The sequence below is a fragment of the Mustela erminea genome, chromosome 6 (genome assembly GCF_009829155.1).
Source record: "Mustela erminea isolate mMusErm1 chromosome 6, mMusErm1.Pri, whole genome shotgun sequence".
In the NCBI taxonomy this organism is placed as follows: domain Eukaryota; kingdom Metazoa; phylum Chordata; class Mammalia; order Carnivora; family Mustelidae; genus Mustela; species Mustela erminea.
Genome location: NC_045619.1, coordinates 14645395 through 14663454, shown reverse-complemented (window position 1 = coordinate 14663454; position 18060 = coordinate 14645395). Strand labels below are relative to the sequence as shown.

The window sequence follows — 18060 nt, the reverse complement described above, 5'->3', positions numbered from 1 at the left end:
TGTCAAGCAGACTCCCCGCTGAATATGGAAACCAGTGTGGGGCTCAGTCTCACAACCCATGGGATTGTGACCTGAGCCGAAATCAAGAGTCCGATGCTTAACCAAATGAGCCACCCAGGCGCTCCCTAGAAGGCATTTTGATTACACACATATGCTCACATGCACACACACTCACACACATACACTCACTAAATGAATGGATGGACAACTATAAATGTGAGTGTATATGTACATATGTACACATATATGTATATACATACAGAGGGTGAAAGAGTATGTGTGTGTGCACACACATATGCACACATGCCTTAGTCTACTTTTCGATAATTATAATGTCAATTGCAAAGGAGTGTTTTAAGGATTAAAATAATTAATACATGTATAATGCTTAGAATAGTGCCTGGCTCGTAGCAAGGGCCACAAAATCTTAACCGTTGTTTTTCATCAGCGTTATTATTATCTTGACACAACACTCAGTCGGTTTGGACGTTCCACCAGGCACCCTGCTCTGGGAAGAAGAATCCTAGCATTTGCGGAAATCTGGGGCAGCTTGCTGAAGGAGGTCACATTTGAGCTCTGCCTTGAAGTCAGGTAGAATTGCTCCCTGTAAAAAGCCAAGGGAAAGGTGTTCTAGGTGGGAGGAACCTTGTGAGCAGAGGCATGAAGGTGGGGATCCAGAGCAAGTGAAGTGAGTACCTCTGTCACTTTCGAAGCCCTATGACATTTGATTGGACTGCTAGGTAGGGTAAAGTTCATAGAGGTGTTTAAATGCCCTGCTAAGAAGTTACCATTTACCCTCCAGGCAGCAGGGAGCCACTGAAAGCTGTTCAAATGGAGAAAGTAGTCATGAGCTCGAAGACTTTGCTTTAAGCAAAAGAATACTTCGGCATTACTATGGTTTGTGATGCCCCAAAACACACAATGTATCCATAGTATTAAAATTCCATGGGGTTTAAAAATAACATACATTGACAGGAAATCTGAGGCACAGTAAGGTCCCCAGATCCGGAGAGGGAGTTTGAAAAGGTAGATTGTGACTCTCGGTTCCCAAGAGAAAGGGTGTGAACACGCACACAAGGAAGCACCAGGACAGGTCAGGAGACAGAGGGAAAAGGGGAGTGTGGGCAAACGAGTCTTTCTTGTGGTTTGCACTGGAAGGAGCTGGTGAGGCAGGTTGAGCAGATTTAGAATTGACTGGTTTGAGTCATTTCAGTGGGCTCTGGGGCATAGGGGACTGTCCCAGGTTGTCCTGGGGGTGATTAGGGTAGGAGGATAGTGACCTGGTGCTTGAGAGCCTGATTAATAAGGAGTGTGGGCTCTGGATTGGTGGGTTCCTATTTGGAAAGCACCTTCACTGGCAAGTTGTTTGCTTTCAGGAACTGGCAAGCCCAGGGAGGGGCAGACCCTCCAGATTAAGTGAGGCCCCAGACCTCAGAGCATCAGGATACAAAAAGTAAAAGATGTGGTGAATATGGTAGAAGTTGGGGCCAGGCAGGGAAGAAAATATGCAAAAAGACTTATTGAGTCAAGACTTCATAATAAGGGAGAGACCATAATAAATAATGGTAAGAAGTTATATCTGGACTACTTGACTTAAATCTGAGCTGCTTCCTATATTCTTCCTGGACAGACTTCCTACCGCTCCAGAAGCATCTTCATCCAGATGTATAGCTACGCCTCCCCTCTTTGCCAGCACAAACTGTGTGCTCCCTTCCCCAGGGGCCTGTGGCCTCCTTGAAAGTGCAGTACCTTTTAACAGCGGCAACAAAGGAGAATTTAGAGTCCTCTGGCGGTTTATTTTGCTCAGTAATCAGCTGCTGAATTTGGCCTAATGGGATTCTAATGTTTTTAAAAGCCAATTTAGTAATCTTTGTATTTTGGATGGATTGTGAAAGCCTTGTTAGTTATTTATATCCACGTACACATGCATGGCTGCAAATGGCAGATTTATGCTTTTATGTGCCATTAACATCCACACTGTGTTAACAGCAGCAGTTAGCCAGATCTCAAAATGTTGGCTTAACCTCCTCTATGCCTGTAAACACACACACACACACACACACACACACACACACACACACGCCTCTGTCATCCCATGTGGTCAGCCATGGGGTATTTCAACTTATTAAATGTCCTACTGAATAGTTCCTCACTCTATCATATCAAATAAGTGATATGTCTGTAGTCGCCAGGCTGTTTAATTAAAGATAATCAGTCTTGGAAGACTTGGGATACAATTAAATATACTTAGCACTAAAGCTTGGTTGAACATGATTTAATCTTTTTTGGGTGATTCAGGATCCTACAGGCCTTGGGGGCCTTTGTGATGAATATAAATGATCCTCACGCTCTTACTTTGCAGAAGCTCCCTTAGAAAGAGATTTCTAGTTGAAAGCCTGCCAAGTACATGGGATTCCACCGTAGAAGGTACCCTCACAATTATCTGGAATTGCTTTCTAGACATCCCAGGGATAACAAATCTGTGAATATTTGTCCTTGGCATAAGATGCTCTAACAGTTGGTGTGAAATTCATTTTTCAGTCCCCTTTTACTTCTCTAGCAGGGAGGAATCCTCAGTAGGGTGCTAATATATCATTAACACCTTTCTTTAAAATTTATCTTTTTTTTTTTTTAATTAATGTCTCTTTCCCATCAAGAACTACCCAGGATTCATTCATTAGTTCAACATGTGTTTATCTAGCTAGTCTCAGTGAGACACAGTAGAATCAGGGAGTTGGCCAGAGGGGGTATAGCTAGATTTTTTTCAGGGCATATAATGTATATTCAAATAATGAATCCAGAGTTTTCATAATCTGGCATAGACCTCCATGCTTCCCCGACTGCTCACCATCTTCCCTTCCCTCTCTAGTGTGACCATCTTCATTAGTTCCATACTTAGATCCTGAAGGCAGAGTTAAAATGGGAAAGAAACAGTTAAAATAGCCTCGACATGACTTTCAAAAACAAAAGGCAAAAACAGAACTGCAAGGAGAAATAGATGAATCCCCTATTATAGATGGAGATCTTCACACCCCTCTATCAGTAGTGAGCAGATCCAGCAGTAAGGACACAGGTAAACTCAACAGCATCATCCATTAACTGGACAAAATGGATATCTATGAACTAATTCATCCAACAACAATAGAATACACATTCTTCTCAAGCTCACATAGAACATTCGTCAAGTGGGACCACATTCTAGGCCATGAAAAACACCTTAAGAAATTTAAAAGAATAAAAATCACACAATGTCTTCTTAGAGTACAATGGAATTAACTAGAAATAAGTAATAGAAAACTGGAAAGTCCCAAATACTTGAGGATTAAATAGCATACTTCTAAATAACATGTGGGTCAAAGGAGAACTCTCAAAAGAAATTTTAAAAATATTTTTAACACCATGAAAATGAAATATAACTTATCAAAATTTGTGGGATACAAAGAAAGCAGAGCTTAAAGGAAAATTTATTATAGTGAATGAGTGTGTTAGAATGTAAGGTCAATGTAAGGTTAGAAAGATGTAAGGTCAGTAATCTAAGCTTTTGCATTAGGAAACTAGGTAAAAAAAGAGCAAATTAATCCAAAGTAAGCAAAAGAAAAGACACAATAAGAATCAGAGCTGACGTAAATGAAATTAAAAACAGGAAATCAATAGAAAAATCAACAAAACCAAGCACTGGTTCTTTGAAAAAAAATCAATAAAATTGATAAGCTTCTGGCCAGATTAAGGGTTAACTAAGAAAAAAAGAAATTGCTAATACTAGCAATTAAAGAGGGGCATCACTACAGATTCCAAGGATGTTAAAAGAATAATACTATGAATAACTCTTCACCCACAAATTTGATAACCTAGGTGAAATGAATCAATACCTCGAAAGACCCAACCTACCAAAATTCACACAAGAAGAAGTAGATAATCTGAATATGTCTATATCTATTAAGGAAAATGAATCAACAATAGCCTTCCAGAACAGAAAACACTGATGAATTGTACCAAAGATTTAGGGAAGAAATCATACCAATTCTCTGCAGTCTTTTTCAGAAAACAGAAACAGATGGAATACTTTCTAACTCATTGTGCAAGTCTAGCATTGCCTTAATACCAAAACCAGACATAGACATTGCAAGAAAACTATAGACAAGTATCTATCATGAACATAAATTTGTTAAAAATCCTCAACAAAATACTAGCAAATCAAATCCAGTAATGTATAAAAAGAGTCATACACCATGGCCAGGTGGGATTTATCCCAGGTATGCAAGGCTGGTACAACATTCAAAAATCAATTAATGTAATCCATCACATCAACAAACTAGAGAAGAAAAATCACATAACCATACCAATAGATACAGATAATCATTTGACAAAACCCAGCACTATTCATAGTAAGAACTCCTAGTAAACTAGGAAAGAGGGGAATTTGTTCAACTTGATAAAGAATACCTACAGAAACTCCACAGCTACAACACACTTAATGGTGAAAGACTCAAATCTGTCTTACTAAGCTCAGGAAAAAGGCAAGGATGTGCCCTCTCGTCACTGATTTTCAGCATTGTTCTAGAGGTCCTAGCTAATGCAATAAGACAAGAGAAGGAAATAAAAGGTATACAGATTGGGAAGGAAGAAATACAACTCTTTGTTCATAGAGGACATGATCATCTATGTAGAAGTCCAGAAGAACTGACCAAAACTCTTGGAAGTATTAGGCAATAATGACAAGGTTCCAAGATGTAAGGTTAATATGGAATTAATCTCCTTAGTATTTACCCAAAGGAATTGAAAATGTGTGTCCACATAAAACCCGCTGCTTTATCCATAATTTCCAAAACCTAGGAGCAACCAAGATTTCTTCCACTAATTGAATGAATACATAAACAAGTATATCTGGACAGTGAGGTATTATTCAGCACTAAAAAGAAGTGAATATTAAGCTATGAAAAGATGTGGATGAACTAAGTAAAAGAAACCAGTCTGAAAAAGCTAAATACTGTATTATTCTGGAAAAGGCAAAACCGTGGAGTCAGTTAAAAGATCAGTGATGGGCAAGGATTTGGAGAGGGAGGGATGAATAGGAGGAGCACAGAGGCATTTTATGGCAGTGAAATTACTTTATATGACATCATAATGGTGGATACCTGCCATTATGCATTTGTCCAAACTCATAGAATGTACAACACGAAGAGCAAACTCTAGCGTACACTGTGGGCTTTGAATGATTATGATGTGTCAATGTAGGTGCGTTGATTATGTGAATGTACTGCGCTGGTGAGAGATGTTGATAATGGGGGAAGCTCTGCATGAGTGGACATAGGGGATATGTGGGAAATCTCTGTATCTTACATTCAATCTTGCTGTGAACTTAAAGCTGCTCTGAAAAATGAAGTCGGTGGGGGGGGGCGGTAAGAAAGGAGAAGAAAGAAGAAAGGAATAGAAATGAGTCAGGACCACCTGTAGCTAAATTTAAAACCTACCACTCCACACCAAGAAATCAAAGAGAGAAAGATGACACGTTTGCCTGTGTTGAAGGAAAACAATTCTACTTGGAAAAATCTTGTAAAAATATTCAACGGCAGATGACAAACTAGGAAAACACGTGTGCGTGACACCTGTCAGGCAAGAGGCTAATTTCCTTAATGTAGAAAGAACTCATACAAATCAGTGAGAATTTGATATTTCTACCAAAAACCAGGCAAAGGTATGCAAAAGCACTTCCCGAACAAAGGGAAACAGATGCTAGTGACTGTGATGAAACTGTCTTGCTCATAATTACTTGAAATCAAATTAGAGACAGCTTGTCAGCTGGCTTATTGGTTAGGGTATGGTGTACACACGTGTGCTTTTTCTTCATGGCACTTCACACATTGCACTTGTATATTTATTTGTATGATTACTTGATAGATATTTGTCACCCCAGCCAGACTCTGAGCTCCATAAGTGTAGGACTTGTGTGTTGTTTTGCTCACACCACCTTTGTGTTTTCTGAAAATTGCACATTCTTTAGACCCAGTAAATATTTGTTGAGTGAATGAATAAGTCAGTAAATGAGAATGGGTAGAAAATTCTGGAACCTCACACAACCAACAGAGAAGAGTGGTGATGATGGGAGAGTAGGACTAGTTGCAGGAGAGGAAAGGAGATTGCTTTCAGGTTACCACTCTATCCCCTTATTACTTTTGAAGTTTTTGAAATGGGCATGTATAGTTTTATAATTAATTATTTGAAAGTAGCTCACTTTTTTTAAATGAATGTCAGAGATGAGAGTGGGTGGTGAGGAGAAGACAGAGGATACCTGGAGGTGAACTTTCAACTCACTACATTATCTCAACATGTTGATAAGTAAGCAAAGGGTCAGTCTGGGCTGGATACTGTCAAGACAGTGCCAAGGCAGCAGGAGATCCAGTCAGATGCCCTGCTCAGCCTCACCAAGGGGCTGGTTGAGATCCTGAGTCTTGGACAGAGATGGAGAAGGATAAAGTGGGTGTCGAGAGTTCAGGAAAGCCAGAGGTCAAATTCAAGTCATCCATTGAGCCAGAAAAGTTCCTCCAGCAACATTCTGAATCCAGGAGATGTCAGCAGCCAAGAATGATATGGGGCAATGTGTTGATTTGGGTCTGCTGGCAGCCTGAGCAGAGTGCTGTTCTCTCCCTCTGTCCTATCTCCCACTGACTGTGGGTGTCGTTGGGTGTTGGATGGTTATTCTGGCTAGAACACCAACAATGAGCCTTGACCTCATGGAGGCAAGAAATGAGGCATCAGAGTTACCTCCCAGGGACTCCATTGCCCCTCTCCTCATGTTGTACAAGCCCCTGATCAAAGCACTCAAGACCATCCATGATCCAGTCTCCACCCACCTCCCTCATCACACCCTCACTGTAATTCTTTTCAGTTCAGCTCCCCAGCTTATTAGAGTCCCTACAATGCACCAGTTTTCCTGCCGTACACCTTTGCTGCTTTCTCTGGTTTTCCCTTCTCTCCTTCAGCCCCAGTCCAGTTCACCTAGTGACCATCAGCTCATCTTTCAATACTGATCCTGGGTCAGCTCACCAATAAAACTTTTCCTGACATACCATCTGGGTGGAATATCTAATTTCTATTTGTGTCATCAGTGTAGCAAGTATGGGCTTCTCTTATAGCACCTGTGACATTCATGAGCAGGTGGACTTACCCCATTAGATTATAAATTTCTTAAGGACAAGATCTGTGTCTTACTTTTCATTATGATCCCAATCTGGAAAATTATATGGGGTGCATGGATGGATGGATGGGTAGAGAGATGAAGAGAAATTAAGCTCCATGTTTTGTTTCCTGCTGTATCTCCATTGCTTAGCCCAATGTGTAGCACATAGTAGATACTCAAAAAAATCCCGCTTAATTAATTACCCTTTAATTAATTAAATGATAATCCATTACATATACAGAAGTTTGGGTGGATGGATAAATGGATGGTTGAATGGATAGATTGATGGGTGTATTTGCATTATAAGTATTCAAGAGGAAGATGCATGTCTGTCTTCATGTAAGACAGGAGAGTCTTGATTGTCCAAAACACTGCCTCGTTATTTGACTCTGGCCTGTTGCTGTGTGTTAATTGAAATATCAGAGACCAATTTTTAACTCAAAACATTCGAACACACGTCTTCCCTGTCAGTCACGCCCAGAACTGAGTTTTATCACCACCACATGACACTATGCCCACGAGTATCACTGTTATATAGTGAGCAAGGGAGTTTAGAGAAACTCCCAAGAAACTCAGGTTGCTCTGGGGTCAAGATGATCTCTAAAATTTGACCAACCTCTGACATTTCCACCAGTATCCAAGACCTAGCTGGAGGTCCAAAATGCTCCTTAGGAGGAATCAGGGACCAAAGCAGATACTACAAGCCCTGCAGGGACGCTTGTCACTACAGAGATAAGGATACTGGGAACATGAGACTCTTTCTTTTCTAGGCCCCTATGCAATGGATGTAGCTCAGAACTCTATGGGGGAAATTCAAGGATAATGCAGTAAAGGGAGAACTCTGGGAGAGGAGAGAGGGCAAAGGAGGCATCCAGCCATCTTGTAAGGATATTTACTAGTGCTCTCTAGTGACAGGGAAGAGGAGATAGATGGGGGGGAAGGCATAAGCCACCATGGGGCTGACATGATGAGACCTTGCATCATGGGAGGTCAGGAGAGACAGCAAGGAAGCCTGCCCAGCATCTCCACTGGGGTATCCAACAGCTGTCTCAAGCTGAACAGGACCAAAACCGAACTCTTGATCTTTTCCACAGACCTGCCCCTGCCACGGTGTTGGTAAATGGCAAATCCACCCTGTCAGGCCAGATACCCTGAAGCTGCTCTCAGCACCTCTCTTGTTCTTACACCCCATGCCCAGTTGGTGACTCCATTGGCTTTACCTTCACACTGAATGAAGATTCTCTTGCGTACCACCTCCACTGTTAACTCCCGTGGTTCTGCCCTGGCTGTTGCCTACAGCCTGTTCCGACTCACGAGCTGGAGTGACCCTCCAAAAAGCTCAGGGCACATCACTTCTCTACTCAGAAATCCCCAATGGCCCCCATCTCACTCTGAGTAAAAGCCAAAGTCTAGAGTCGCCTCTGGGGCTCCCCGCAAACTGCCCTCACCCCTTCTCCTGCCTGATTGCCTACTCCTTCCTCACCATGTCTGTTCCTTTCCCCAGTAAGACAGGCCCACCCCTCTTGGGACCTTTCCCCTTATGGTCCCTACTGCTGGTCGGCTCTTCCCCTGAGACACTGGCTGGGCTCACATGCTCACCTCCTTGACATCTCTCTTAGAATGCCCCCTTCTCCGTGTGACCTGCTCCCAGACCCAGCTTCCCCTCCCCTCCTTTCCTGCTCTGCCCTTCTCCACGACGCTGGCCACCCAACCAGCTACATATTCCACTTACATGTTTGGAACAAATGTACCAAGATGGCAAGGACTTCCAGCATTTGGCTACAGGATCCCTAGTACCTAGAAGAACACCTAGCACCTAGGGTGTACTCAGATAATACTCACTGAAGGAGTGGACCCGTCAGAGTGTTTTCCTTTTGTTTCTTCACCATCCCTTAACAGTCGATTTTCTCATTTATGCTATTAGTGTTAGAGCTGCCCCATCGCCCCCCTGTCTTGGTGCCCCGTGGCATATACAGTGCCTTAGTAGCAGTGTGGCTGCCTCTGTGTCCTGCTGGCGAGGCTCACATGCCCAAACTCAGATTCTTATTAGCTCTCTTATTCCTGAGCTGGCTGCTAGGGAACGCTGGCTGCACCTGGCTCATATGGGGAGGGCAGCCTACCGTGTCCCCTTTGGTCGCCTCTTCTTCTGTAAGGCTACCCTGTTCCCAGGGTAGCTGGGAACTAGCTCAGCATGCAGTAGGCACAGCCGCTCCAGTAAGCCCCAGTCTCCTTATTGTCTCAGGATCTCCCTTTCCCGACTGGGAGCTTCCTAAGAACAGGGGCTGCAACCTTTTTGAGTCTTGAGATCTCAGAGGTGACCTTTGTATTGGGCCTTGAGGGATGAACTTGAACTTGCTGGGCACTGAGCAAAAACAGGGAGTTAACAAGATCTAGAGACAGTGAGGCTCAGGAAGAAGTGCAGATGACTAGTGCAGACCACTCCTTCTAGAATTTTGGCTGTGAAAGGGAAGAGAGAGATGCACAGTAGCCGGAAGGGAAAGGTTTAGTTTTTAAGTCCAGACCCCTTATGGCCCAGTGCCCTCTATGGTCCCTGCCTCCCAGTCCTGCTGCTCCCTGCGCTCCTCCGTCCTTTGACACCGTCTGTTCCCATCTTGCTCCCTCTGATGGAGGAAGTGGCTGCAGAGCTCCAGCCACTCTTAGATGCAGTGCCTCTGGGCCTTTGTTCTTCCTGGAATGTCCCAATAATAATAATAATAAGCTATTGTAGTGAGTTATTTATTGAGCTATTTCTAGGGGCCAAGATTCACATGTATGTACTTATTTCATCATCCAGTGGCCCTATGAGGATTGCACTATACCATTCCTGTGCTATTCACAAGGAAACTGAGGCACGGGGAGGCTAAATAGCATGCCTGGGTGATGTGGCTGTGAAGTACTGATTCAACCCGGGCATTCCTCTGGGCTCCAGATTCCACACTCTCTGCTCTGCTGTAAGGTATCTGCTTCCCTGGGGCCCAGCTCCCCTGGGAAGCTTCCCTGAAGACCCCAGGCCAACTTGGGCTCACCCACCTGCACTCCCTAGTGGAACCCCATGCACACATCAGCCCTTATGTGTCTCCCATAAGGTTTCAGTTGGTGGTGGGTCTGTCTCCCCTGCCGACCAGGAAGGGGCCTTTGGGGGCACAAATGTATCCTGGTGTCTTTGTGGGGCTCGGTGTTTGTGGTTGATCTGTAAATATCTTCGTGTTCTTTCATGGTCAACGTGCTCATTCCTTGTATGTACTCCAGGCTCCATAGATGGACCCGTTATTGAACCCATTTCTGAAAATTCTCCATCTCTGTGTTTTCTACCTCTTATTTTTTTGGATGGTTTGGCTTCAGAAGTCCTATGAACTTTCCCTTTGAATATAACTTGTGATGAAGAAAAATGAACCATGGTCTGGGTTTATCCTAATTGGAGTATGGTATGCCTCTCACAGACGAATGGCTTGGCCAAGCCGGCCCTGAATTTGTTTCCCACTGCCAAGTATCTTAAGCAAGAAGGGGTTTCTAAGCCAGTTGTGCAAATATTTTTAAAAATCTGTTAACTCCCTATCTTGCTCCTTAAGACATTTAACCGTAAATGAAAGCCTTCTGGCATCATGTGATTGAATTCCTAAATCTTTAGCTTCAAAGAACTTCACTTGGATTATTAGCAAACATTTATTGACCCCCCCTTTTTTTAAAAAAGATTTTATTTATTTATTTGACAGATAGAGATTACAAGTAGGCAGAGAGGCAGAGAGGAAGCAGGCTTTCTGCTGAGCAGAGACTGAGCAGAGACTCTGGGGTCATGACTTGAGCCGAAGGCAGAGTCTTAACCCACTGAGCCACCCAGGCACCCTATTGACCCCCTTTTTGTGCCAGGCTGTCCATGTATATTATGCCATATGGCTTCACCACCATGCTGGAGGTAGATAGTGTCAGACATCTTACAGAGGGAGAGACAGAGGCTCAGAAGAGCCAAGTCACAAGCCCTGTGCCACACAGCTGGGGTACAACAGCACCGAAATCTGAACCCAGCCAGATCTCTCTGGTGCGCATTCAAGGGTAGTTCTGCTAAACGCCAGCTGCTTCCTTCCCATCTCTTAAAGCCAGTACTGGTGCCAGGACCCTCTACTTTAAATTCTGGGGATAACTGAGCAATGAACAAGGCCTAGCTTGGCAGGAGAGGCTTGGAGAATTTGTTCTCTCCTCTTGTAGCCAGACAGGCAAGGCAGAAACCCAAGCCCATGTCGTCAGTGCCAAGACAAGAAGATAAGCATCATCTCCTTGTTTTCCTCCATCACTGTCATCACCACCATCAGTGAGGGGAGAATAGCTAAAGGCTGGTGGCTGTCTTATTGGGGTTTCTCTTGGTGGGTAAATAGCACCCAGATCCAATAATAGGATGGAGACACAGAGGAAAGCTCAGAGGAGAGAAGAGACGGCTGAACATTCTATTTGCCAGGGGGCTGTCCAATGCATACAGGAAGGAGACATTGACAGGGACAGAAGGGCAACCCAGATCATCCCCACCCGAGACAGAATGCCCATGTGGTTGGCCCAGAGGAGCAGTTCTCATATTTTGTATTCTAAGCAACCTAACCAAAAGGTTGTCTGTCTCCAGTCCCACAAGATTTCGGAAAGATGATCCTCAAGACTGTTTGAATTCAGACATTAAATAAACAAAACTGCACATTTGTGGCAACAGGGTAGTTAGCAGGCGCTTACTCTATAGGCCAGAAGCTTTAAATATCCGTATTATCTTGTGTAATCACCACAATAAACCAATGAAGGAGATATTTTAACCCCTCTTTGCAGACCTGGAGACTGGGGATCTGGAAAGTTCTTTGTCCAGGTTGCATGGCGGCTGCCAGGGGATTAGGGTCCATGGTTCTGCCAAGCCCACACCGCCCCCCCACGGCAAGCACCAGAGATGAGAGGCCTGGCCGTATGGACACCCAAAGGCATTAATTCATCATCTTGTAGGACCCAGAGACCCATTTGAGAATGTGAATCAACTTCCCCTTTAGACAAATGCACAAGCCATTCCAAAGTAAGAGAATTTTAGGGAGACCATGACCCCTTCACATTCATGGTTGATGATGGCATACAGTCAACTGCTCCTCAGGGAGATTATTCCTTCTAGGTGCAAAGAAGTCATAATGTGAACCTTGGTTCTCGCCGTCTTAGAACTTGAGTCTTAATCACTAGACTTTGGCTGTCCTTGGCTCTAGTAATGGAAATTGATGAGTTGTCCAAAGCTCAGGCCTGTGTCTGACACTAAAAGCTGATGCTGAGATCTTCTTATTGACCTAGTTGATATTTATGCAAAAAAAAAAAAAAACCAAAAACTCCAGTTTATGTGTATATCCCATACAGAGTCCTCAAAAAGAAAAAGAAGAAAGAAAACCCTGATATATAATCTTTGCATAATAGACCAATTATAGATTTTCCAAATCTCAGTAATCAAGCTTTCAAAGCCTCTTTGAATAAATACACTTTCATTTAAATTCCATAACCTTCTAAAAGAAGGAGGAACAGTTCCAAGGGAAATTATTTATTCTTATGATAAAGCATAAAGCAGTCCAAAGCTGGGCTTATACATATTAGCTGATTTTCATCTCCATTAACATATGTTGAGCCACTATTATATGCCTAGCACATGCACAGTACTTCAGTACACATGATTCCATTTCATTGCTCACGCCCAGCAAGGCCTTTTGGGAGACAAGGCCATTATTTTAACCTTCATGTCATGGAAGAGGAAACTTAGGTCCAGAGAGGCCCCATGACCTGCCTCAGGTGAAACATGGGTGGACAGTGGCAGATCCAGGACTGAAGCTCTGGGATCCAGACCAACCCCCATGCTTGCACCTCAACCAGGTGTGAAACAATGTCTCAGATGTCTGCTTGAGAATAGAACTTGCTGTATGTAATGCAAATACCAAGAAAACAAGCTTGTGCATATGTGCAAGGGTCATTCATACGATGAATTAGAAAACTTTTGTCCTCTACCACATTCAGGGCTCACTTGTGGGTCCCCTTTGCCGTGAAGCTCCCAACCGCTTCTCCCAGCAGAGGACCTCATACCCTGGAACCTGGGGCCACTTATCACACTGGGTCATGATCATCTGGTGCCATCTGCAGTGAGCCTCCACGGGTAGTAAATTTCTGAATAAGAGTCAGGGACATTGGGGGCCTCTGGGGAGGGATTGGACCAGCATTCGTTGCCGTGGCAACGGCTTCTCAACTTGGCCTTGGACCAACTGTCTCAGCAGGTGAGTAAGCAGGAGGAAGCAAGGATGACTCAGGGTGTCCCTGCTTAGGGTGAAAGGGAGGGTGACTCATCTATTGAGGCAAACGAGGCAGGGAGAAGACCTGCCTTGGATGTTGGGTATTTCTGTGAAGGTCTTGTCTTCCCTGCCAGGCTGAGGGTTTCTGAAATGCAGGGACCACCTCTCAGTCATCTCTCCATCCCCTGCAGAGCCTCTCACAGCACAAACTAGTGTCCAGTGAATGGTGAGCCTGTGTTGTCCAATTAATGCCAAATTGTATACCAGTGTCAGCCACACTGTTCTTCAAACTGCTTGTCGTGACCCATGAGTGGGTCATGAAATCACTTTTGGTGCTGCACACCAGCATTATTATTAATGAGACGGAAGAGAAGAGAAAAGGAAAAAGAATGAGAGTGTGTCATACATCGTCAGGATCAGTATTATTTTACGGGAAACTTTTTTCATGAAAAACATGAAAAGTGTGCAGTGGAGGTGGTGGGTGTGTGTGTGTGTGTACACTGGGCTATGATATAAAATACATTTTTATTCTGACTCACAAAGTGTTTGAAAAATAGTAGAGAACAATTTTAGAAGGACACTTATTTGGCCAGTTTCCTGCTTATAGGAATGTGAGACTCTAATGGTCATTCGTTTGCATTGTTTATCTATGTATTCGGTGTTCATCTACAGTCATCTACAAGAGTTGCTTTGTCTGCTGGGTCATCTTGTTTGGTGTGAATGGGAAACATCCAGGAGCAAGTGACAGGCTCAGTGTGGCTGGAGTCACTAATTGGGCAACAAGGGCCAGAAGAGCTGTGTGTGACCAGGGCCACCTCAAGCCTTCCCATCTTCAAAGCAGGAACCTTTGTTTGTTGAAATTTTGTGGTTCAAGCAGGGTGAGAAATGGGCCAGAACTGCTGACATCTGCAATCTGTCTGTCTCCCCTCACCCTACAAGTTGGCTTAAGTCACTTGGCACCTCTGTATTGATACCGTCGTATTGTTCCCATGGGTTTTTTGTTTTTCTGTGTGTGTAGTTTTATTGTCATTCGCTGTCTTGTCTCCTCAGTTAGTTTAGGCACTACTCGAATTTATCTTCTGCTGCTTTTGCATCTCCAAAATGCCTTGCAGGGTTGGGAACAGAGTAGGGACTCAATAAATGCTTCCTGTGTGTTAACAACTACTCATTGCTGGGATCCCTTCTAAGACGTCCCTTCATTCCTCACATTCTCGAATTGTAGGGCACATACCATATGGCTTCGTGGTTGTGTGTGGTAACAATATTCCCCTTCGCTTAGACTGTGAGCCCACTGAGGACAAGGAGTGTGTGTGTTCTTTTTTTTTTTTTAAGATGTATTTATTTATTCTAGAGAGAGAGTGCATATGAATAGGGGATGGCCAGAGGAAGAGAATCCCAGGGAGATGCCACTCCCAGTGCAGAGCCTCACATGAGGCTCAATCCCACAACCCTGAGATCATGACCTGAGCAACACCAAGAGTCAGACGCTCCACTGACTGAGCCACTCAGGTGCCCCAGGAGTGTGTGTGTTCTATCCATCACTGTATCCTTAGCCTCTAGCACAGCACAGTGCCTTGTTCATTGGGTCCTCAGTGATCTGTGTATCTGTTAGTCATCTCCCTAACAAAGCTGACTACCAGCTAACCTCCACTATCTCAAAGGCAGACCAAATTGGTATTGGTTTTTGTAGAGTAGCTCTAAGCTACAGGTTGGTACTGGAGCTGCTCCATGTGTCTCCTCACCTCGAGCGAGCAGGCCAGCCAGGGAATGTTCTTCTTGTGATAATGGCAGAATTACAAAAGAGCAAGTTCAGCTGTACAAACGCTTTTCAGGCCTTCGGTTCTATCACGAGCATTAGTCTTTTGGCCAAAGTAAGTCAATCAGTCAACCCCAAAGTCAAGGAGCAAGAAAGCAGGCTCCTGCCTAGGGAAGTTTTGGTGGTGGAGGGAAAAGTAAATATTTCTAAATAACCTCCCCAAGTAAGTTCTCTGGCTCTTGCTAAATGTTCATGGGATGGCAAGGAAGGGAAGAAATCATTAGACGCCAGAGGTTTCACATAGGTTTTCACCATAAAATCACAAAAGTCCACGGGGACTCTTTTACCACAGAGAAAGCCCGAGTTTTGTCTAACGAATAATAGCCCAAACACCCAGAGTTAAGTTTGTTGGAGAAATAAAGCAAGCCCTCAGGAGCGACAGCTGGCAAAGACTCTTCTTCTGCTCATGGACATTCAGGGGAGGCAGATGACTCCAGAAGGGAGAATGGGACGGTGACCACTGGTTCCAGAGGCATCTCTGACTGGATAGAAGCCAGGCTGGAGGAAAGGGTTCTAGTTTGTGTCCTTTGGCAATATGTGCATGCAGATGAATGCCCACATGTCTGTTAAAATCAGCAGGTCGGGATCTTCAGGGGATCTTTTAAAATAGAGCCCTGGATGCCATGTTGGCTTTGCAGTACCAACCCTGGCATGGTTCGAAGTGGTGCAAGGTTTTGCACCTCTCCATTGGTTACCTGAAAAATAACACTGTTTTCTTTCATTGTCTTTCCTCGCCCACTGTAGGAGTGCTGTGCCTGCCAGACAGCCTGAACCTTCACAGGGACCCACAGCGGTCAAACAAGCCGGGCGACCTGCCCATGTTCAGCCAGTCGGAGTTGAGGACCATCGAGCAGTCCTTGCTGGCCACCCGTGTGGGCAGTATCGCAGAACTGAGTAAGTGGACACTGGTTCTCTGCCCTCTCTGTGCCCAAGGTGCCCCTCCCCTCAGGACAGTACTTCGTCACCAGCCAGGTGACAGCTTGTATTGAGCACCTGCTGTGTGCACAGAACACTGCCATGGTAGCCATAGGGAAGGCAAGGGTTCTGGAGTCAGGCAGGTCTGATAACATTTCCTGCCACTGTCACTGTTGTAGGTCAAGTTCTTTTCTGAGCCTCAGTTTCCTTTTCTATAAAATAGAGAAAATAATAGTACCTGACTTAAAGTATGGTTTTGCTGATTCAGTGAGCTAATGCCCATAAAGAAGCTTTGCCATGGTGGCTGACACACAGTAAATGCTCTATAGATGGTGGCTGTTCATTGTTGATTTCCAGTGAAATCGTTTTAAAGCGTAAATCACATTTTCCTCTGGTCAGAATCCTCCACTGCTTTCCATCTGACCCACAGAAAAAGCTAAAATTTTCAGAATTGCTTGTAGGCCACGCCACATATCCCTTTTATTCTTCTGCTGTCCCCTAAGACCCCCTGAACTCCAGCCAGTCTGGCCCCTTGGTTTTCCTTGACTATAGCAGACATGCCTCAGGACTTTGCACTTACTATTCCCTCTTCCTCAACTGCTCTTCCTCCAGATAGCCACATGGCTAGTTCCCTCATTACCTTCAAGCCTCACCCAGAATTTTAATACCCTTTAGGGGCACCTGGGTGGATCCATTGGTTAAGCATCCATGATCTCATGGATCTTAAGATTGAGCCCCACACCAGGCTCTGCACTCAGCAGGGAGTCTGCTTGAGATTCTCTCCTTCTGCCCCCTCCCCCCTCAAATAAATAAATCTTCAAAAAAAATTTTTTCAATACCCCAAAGGCCTTTTTCCCCTTAATTTTTTTTGTTTTTTAATAAAAGTTTCACAGAGATATAATGTATAGACAGTTCACCTCTTTAAAGTGTACAATTCAGCGATTTTTAGTTATTTACTAAGGTGTAGCAACTATCAACCACTATCAATTGTCATCACCCCAACAAGAAACACAGTAGTGATTAGCTGTCATTACCCTTCCCCCCTCCACCTAACCACACTCTATTTTACTCATTTCTTTTTTTTAATTGTTAATCTCTCCCTACTAGAATATATTCTCACAGAGAATCGAGATAATCCGCTTTATTAATGTAACCCCAATGCCAAGAACACTGCCCGGCACATAGCATGCCCTCAGGAAATGTGAAGAGAAGGGGAAAGACAGGGAGAGAGAAAGCACAGAAAGGTGGAGATAGGGAAGGATTGTCGAGAAGATTGGGTGTCTCGAGTTTGAGCAGTGATCTGAAACCCTTCTGCATCCCTAATTCAGGACTGTGTCCTCGGAGTCTGGCCAACCAGAAGAAAATAAAACTGAATTTACTTATGTTCAGTTGATTATCAAATTGCTTGAAGGTGTGTTCCTCATGGGACCTGAGCATTGATCTTGGAAAAGATGGATTATGTTGAAGCATGAATCGGTGTGGCATTCTGGAAAATTCTGAACCATAGAAAGAAATCAGGGTCCAGAAGACAACATGTGCCTCTTCCCAAAGCAAGTCCCTATACACACAAGATACACAGCATCCTCCATTTAGCACATTGCGCCCCCCTCTGGAAAGGGAAGTCACAGCCGATGTAGGCTGTGGCTGGCCCTCTGGTCTTTAAGGAGCTACTTTCTGGCACCTGAATTTGGAAATTGCACCTCCATTCTCATCAAACCCAGAAGTCACAAGATGCTGCTCATCACAGGGTCAGGGTCTTCCAGCTCCCCGTCCGCTATATAATCATTCTTCAACTTTTGGGTGCCATGGACCCCTTTGACAGTCTGGTAAAGCCTATGGACCTTGCCTCAGAATAATATTTTTAAATGCATGAA

At 44.1% G+C, this 18060-nt stretch overlaps 1 protein-coding gene across 3 annotated transcripts in view; it reads left to right on the top strand.

Annotated features, from left to right (window-relative positions):
• BTBD11 (BTB domain containing 11) overlaps positions 1-18060 on the top strand; it is a 289817-nt gene that overhangs the window by 151410 nt on the left and 120347 nt on the right. For all 3 annotated transcript variants that reach the window (XM_032346485.1, XM_032346484.1, XM_032346486.1), the window contains exon 2: positions 16016-16165. In XM_032346485.1, coding sequence (XP_032202376.1) covers positions 16016-16165 — 150 coding nt within the window. The remainder of the gene's footprint in view (positions 1-16015; positions 16166-18060) is intronic.